The following is a 6,165-nucleotide window of genomic DNA, read 5'->3' as shown; positions in this document are numbered from 1 at the left end:
GGTTATGCGTTTTGTCTTATTTGCTTGTGGGTTTTTGACGGTTATTTGATTTTCTTGGAGCCCATTTTAGTTAGGTTTTAGTATATATATCTCCTTCTATTAGTGCTAGAGATTCATTATTCACAAATTGAGAGAGAGAGATCACAAGAGAGCCATTGTTATTTGTGAGTGTGATTCATCTTGTAAATTCTTTGCGAACATAGTGAAATTATTTGTTCTCGGTGTTGGTGGAAGTAGCTATCACATTGATAGTGAACCACCTTAAATCTCTTGTATTATTTTCTTATTGTTTTGTTTGAATTTTTTTATTGTTTCATTATTATTCATCGATTTTGCTTTTGCTGTCGCACAACACTTTTAGCGAGTTAGTGGATAACACAAATGTACAATTTTTCTAGAGTACTCAAAATATCCAATTGTCGGATCTTAACAATTAATAAGTTTGTGAAGTTTTGCTTTATTTATGCATCTTTCTATCTAATGTTTTAATGATGTAATGCAAATACTTATTTTGGTTTAATTGGGCTATAAAATAAATATAAAAAATTTATTCAATCCTATTGTTTAAATACAAATTGTTGTGAGAGATGGTCTCTCCGAGACATGCATTAAATGTATAAGCTAAATAGTCTAATTAATACAAATTAAAGATAAATAAAAATATGAACTTTTTATTTTTTGTTCGTCTCTTTGAGAAACGGTCTCTCATAAATATAGTTGTGTTTAAATCCTGAGTCCGCCCCTAATTAGAGGCTGGCTTAGGTTATGATTCAAGTGATACATGGTGAAGCTTGTGGTGTTCTAAGTCACTCGTGCTGAAAGGCTTAGGTTGGATAATGATTTAATATGAGTACTAGGTGAACTTTAAAAAAAAGCCACATTGCTACCAATTTTAGTCATATTGTTATAACAATCTAACATATTTATATATAAGTGAAATCTAGATTATAAGCTAACTTTATTACGATTGAGACTACCATTGTAAAATCGCATCGTTGAATCGTAGGATCGTGAAATCATATTATAATCCAACCTGTTAAATTCTTGAGATAAGTAGAATCGTACAATCATACCTACTTAAAGATCCTACCTTCGATCAGGATCGATCATCAATTTTTGAATTGTGAATCAAAATCAAAATTTTAATAATCACAATTTAACCTGTTTTGAGGTATTATATGAGTTACTTCGGAGACATTTGGTAAAATTAGAACGATACAAATATATTATGATCACGATATTTTGTTACTATTTGTCCAATTTGAGTACACATAAGTCTCTATAGTACACATAAGTCTGTATATGCAAACATCAGTGAGCGATGAATTTGCTTCACCGGACAAATATAGTTCCTCGGCTAGCTCATCGCTATCATACATAGTACCGAAACATTCATCACACTCGACTCGTGAAGTATACCATGAATACAAGACACTCCCATATACACCGTAAGCCAGCATGATCGAATAAACAATTCCTAAAACCCATGTATTTTAGCAGTAAGATCGAGCCGTCTGAACTCCCAATGGTGTACCCACATTCACAGAATCATACGGCTTTCTGCAACCAGGACAACGCCCATCAACCTCGAGTATCTTCTTGTGACAGAACAGGCAAATCTGAAATCCGCAAGGGCATGGAAGGAAACTCGAGTCTGTTAAATCGAAATCCTCACAGCATACCGGACAAGAAGGCTGCTGTGAAATTACATTCCGCCAAGAGGAGATGTGCCCACGAGCAAGGTTAGGCAAGCTTCTAGGACGGTAAGCATCATCAGGGCACCATGCTCTGCTCCTCCGATACTGACAGTTCATCGTCGAATCATCTGTTTTTGACCCGCAGTGTTCTGAACCTGAACTGTGTGTATCGTTTTCTGCAGTCAAAGCATCTGCAATGGCTTCCCAATCGTCAACACACCCATCGTCATCTCTATCTTCATCGCTGCAACTACTCGAGCAACTAGTTGCATAGAAATCCTTGCTCAATGTTAACCCATGTCGATCCGATCTTTTCCTAACATTCGAGTCATCCATCCAAGCCACGGAGTCATTGCTATACATTGATATCCTTTCACCCGCACCCTGGTTCCCTCGCGATCTATGGGATCCTTGGCGATTATTTGAGATCGGTTGGGGAGCCGTTCTACCAGCTTCATTTTTCACTACGTTTCGTTCCTTGTTGGCTGTAATACGCAAAGATAATCATATCAGCTAAAAAGATTATAATGAAGGACTACCCAACTCTATTATAACACTCAAATTATCATCAATACATTTGTTATCAAGTCTTCATACCCATCACTAGACTAGTTGAATTTTATACTTCTAAACAACCCCATCTAGTCAATTTTCCAAAATTGTAAATACGATCTCTCCAAAATTATCTTATAGTCGCATAGATACTATAATTCAAAATGACGATATAAAAAAGGTTTTTAAAGTGGCATGTGTTGAAAGTAGAGAGTAAACCGTATAGTCGTTTTCAAAGAAGACTAAGAACAACACTAGAAGAGAGTGAAGCTGTAGATTAGTGGAGTAATCGATAGGCGAACAAGGAATAAACTTTATCAATATGGAGAATCAGGTATTATCTCAGTTAGAGAGCAAGTACTGATTTTTAAAAAAGTCTTGGGTTCAATTTTCACCAAACTATTCCCTCCTTCGGCCTATCTTGTAATCAAATATAATAACAAAAGATCTTTATTGCTTTTTTTTCTTTTTAAACCCACATAGTGCTAGCATTAAGATAAATCAATGTCCGCCAACGCTTGAAGACATGACGGAAAAGGGTTCATACAAATCTTTTCATCAGCATTACCCGTATCCCCTCTAGCCGCTAAGTGGGCAACAGTGTTGCCTTTCCTACTAACATGTAAACACTCAAAACCAACTAAATTCAAACTTAAGGGGTTGACCTCTTGTTAGACTTCTTGAATTGATAGTATGATTTGAATCAACAATTTAATCACAAAATCAGAATATTTCCTTCTGCCCTATCCCTCGAGGGCTACAGGTAGGGTATGGTCTGCCCCATACCTTACTTCTGGACCCTGACTTTGTGCATGATGCCCGATTGATGACCATGACCAATCACAAAATAAGGACAGAGGGATCAAGTCACAATCTATAAAAGTGCAACTTTTTGCAGTTTTGAAGGATCATAATCCATTTTTTGATAAAAAAATTGGGCATCTAACAAAGAAATAAATCATCAATTCATCATATGTGGAATAAATTTCAAATTATTCACAAACAAATTAAGAATTGCCCAAAAGAAAAATAGATGATTAAGAATCTGATTATACCTTGTAAAAAATTTTGTTCTCTTGTAACATCAACCTTGTTCTGTTTTGATTTCACCTGTTTATTCCCCTGTTTTCACAAAACAATTAAAACCCATAAAACAGATAATCATTTATTTCCATAATCCAAAAAATCAACCAAAAAAATTCCAACAAATCAAAAACTATGTTCTAATAAACCCATAAAACCAATCATCATATGTTTTCATAAATCATAATCCAAAAATTTAAATAAGGGAATCAAGATTTGTCTCGATTAGAGCATATGCCACTTTTCCCCGGTAATGTCCTGGGATTGATTCTCGTTGACCCTCCCTTCCCTTAATCTACTAGCAAAAATAAAAAATAAAATTTAAACAAATTTATCAAAAAAAACCCTAGAAATCAATAAATTCAAACACCTGAATAAGTTGTTCTTCATTATTAAAGATCAATGTATTGAAGATCAATCAATCGAACACTCTAATCTAATAAACCCAAGAAAGAAAATAAATATAAAGAAAAATATCACATACCTTTTTCTTCCTGATTGAGTTTTTGTTGAATGAACAAATACCAGTATTTGAAATTGCATCAGAACCCATCTTGTATCTTTGTTTCTGAAAAATTTCCACTCAAAGTCCCGGAAATTTGAAAGAAAATTTAAACCCAGAATTCTCTAGAAGAAGAATTGAAGATTAATGTTGATGTAAAAGGTAAAAACAGAGAATATTTGAAAAACTGGATCGTTTATTTATAGAGATGCAAGATTTTGAGGCGTATAACGGGCCAAAAAAGTAGGGAGAGATCACTATACTTTTTTATTTTTTTATTTTTTTATTAAATAGTAGACCCAGGAAGGGAAGGGTTAAAGGTAAGCGATAATCAAAGCAGGGGCGGATCTAGAAAAAATTTATTAACTGGGCTAATATTACGTGATCTGACATTAACATAATGTAATTAGCCGGAAACGCCTTTGTCAAAAAGCATAGAAAGTCATGGGTTCGAACACTGAACATTAGTTTAACATATTACTTTATTTTTCATGACTCGAGCCATAGCCCATGCCAGCCCGGGTCTAAATACGCCTCTGATCAAACCTAAATTCCTCCCGAAGTATATTGCATTTCTTTCTCCGTCTCCAAGAAATTACCATATTGCAGAAAGATTAAGAATTTGTGGGAACATTTGAATTGTGTGAATGATATTTAAAAAGAGTTTAATTGTATAAATAAGAATAAAAGAAGTGGTGGAGATAATTCTATTAAAAAAGTTATTACAGGTGAAAAAACTAAAAAAAATAAAATACTCTCTTAAAAATCATATTCTCTTACTACTACTTTAATTAAACTTTTTAGGGATGTATTTTTTAAATAAAGAAAATTTTTCAAAAAAAAAAATCTCTTTAAATAAATGATTTGCTTTCTTTTCAAATTTTTAATTTGGTTTTGATATAAATAATAAATTATCTATATGCAGTGTAATAGTAGGTATGATGATAATGATAACGGTGATTATGATGTAATGTAAAAATGATTGTCCATTCAGAAGAGCTACACTATATACCCCTAAATTTGTAAGAGCATAATTTTTTTTTAAAAAAAAAAAAGAACTTTCAAAATTATAATGGATTAGGATTTAGGAGATAGGAGATAAAAATTTTAGATTCTAATTTTGACTATTGAGGTTTTATCTTATGGTTTATTTGTGTATTTTTTTTGAGTTAAGGGACTTTTTAGCTGCACTTTTCTTTATGGATATGAATTGTTGTATTTCTTTGCAACATATATCATAATCATAGTTTTCATGAGTAGAAAGTCGAGATGCAATGGGTACGATAATAATGATAAAGATGATGGCTTAGGAGACAAGTGACACGTGCAATTAATTTTAAAATCTGACTTAGAATAGTTTGTAAATTTCACGGTTGTATTTTGTTATATGTGAATTTTATCCCTTATGGAACAAGTAAGCCTTTTGGACATCTAAGTTACTTTATTAAATTTACACACAACTCACGAATATATAATACTCGTCAAAGTGGTAAAATGTATGAAACAGAAAGATATAAAAATGGAAAAATTTTAGATTTTGTTGAAAAGTGAATGAAATACGTGAATAAAAAGAAAAGATAAATTAAATGTATGTATGAGAAATAGAAAAACAATATAGATTATAATTAAAAATAGAAAAATGACAAATTTAATGGAACGGACGAAAAAAAGACTAATTAGGACAAAGAATACATCAATACGATATTTCTCTAAATTTTGCTACTCCTTAAATTTTGTGAAAAGTGTTTTACAGCAAAAATTTGACGGGACAGTTGAGTACCTGAATGAGTACTCTCAAGCATGCAATTTCAATTTGCTATATTTTTTTATTATTGTTGTTCATTAATTTCCTTATAGGTTTATCTATCTTGATGGATCAAATTTTCATTCATAATAACACTTACATTTTTATCTATATTTTTTATCTTATTTATATTTTTTTTAATCTATTTATTTACTTTTGTCCTATTTATTATTATTATTATTATTATTATTATTATTATTATTATTATTATTATTATTATTATGTGGTAGGGAGACATCTCAAACTTAGTAATGTCGCTAGTGTTAAAACTTACAAATCAAGAGTTGACTTTAGACAACCTAAAGTGTTGCCCATTTACATATATTAATCATGAAATACTTTTTTTGTTTGTTGAAAATAGAGTTATAAATTTAGAAAAGTGAAAGTGATAATTTATAAAAAATAAAGAAATGTGTAAATTTTGTGAAAATAGAAGTTAAATCATCATCATCATCGTTCTATCCAGTGTATTCTGTTCATAGATAAATAATGAACAGGGTTTGGAGAGGGAAGGACGGCGACAACTC

General features: G+C 31.7%; 1 protein-coding gene across 1 annotated transcript; it reads right to left on the bottom strand.

Moving 5' to 3' along the window:
- Nucleotides 1–1,197: 1,197 nt before the first annotated feature.
- On the bottom strand, nucleotides 1,198–4,100 carry LOC130802353 (uncharacterized). Its single transcript, XM_057666324.1, has 3 exons — nucleotides 3,817–4,100; nucleotides 3,305–3,371; nucleotides 1,198–2,182 (listed from the first exon to the last, which is right to left on the bottom strand). The coding sequence occupies exons 1-3, from the start codon at nucleotides 3,883–3,885 to the stop codon at nucleotides 1,494–1,496; spliced, it is 825 nt and encodes a 274-aa protein (XP_057522307.1). The 5' UTR covers nucleotides 3,886–4,100; the 3' UTR covers nucleotides 1,198–1,493.
- Between the last annotated feature and the right edge of the window lie 2,065 nt (nucleotides 4,101–6,165).

This window comes from Amaranthus tricolor, chromosome 16 (assembly GCF_026212465.1).
Source record: "Amaranthus tricolor cultivar Red isolate AtriRed21 chromosome 16, ASM2621246v1, whole genome shotgun sequence".
Lineage (NCBI taxonomy): Eukaryota > Viridiplantae > Streptophyta > Magnoliopsida > Caryophyllales > Amaranthaceae > Amaranthus > Amaranthus tricolor.
This window is presented reverse-complemented; position numbering and strand designations above follow the sequence as displayed.

What these genes read in the sequence shown, in the direction of transcription:
- LOC130802353 (XM_057666324.1), bottom strand. Translation starts at nt 3,885, where the DNA reads ATGGGTTCTGATGCAATTTCAAATACTGGTATTTGTTCATTCAACAAA. An exon ending in ACTCAATCAGGAAGAAAAAG is followed by an intron (nt 3,372 to 3,816) that starts GTATGTGATATT and finishes TTGTGAAAACAG; the next exon opens with GGGAATAAACAGGTGAAATC. An exon ending in AGAACAAAATTTTTTACAAG is followed by an intron (nt 2,183 to 3,304) that starts GTATAATCAGAT and finishes TGCGTATTACAG; the next exon opens with CCAACAAGGAACGAAACGTA.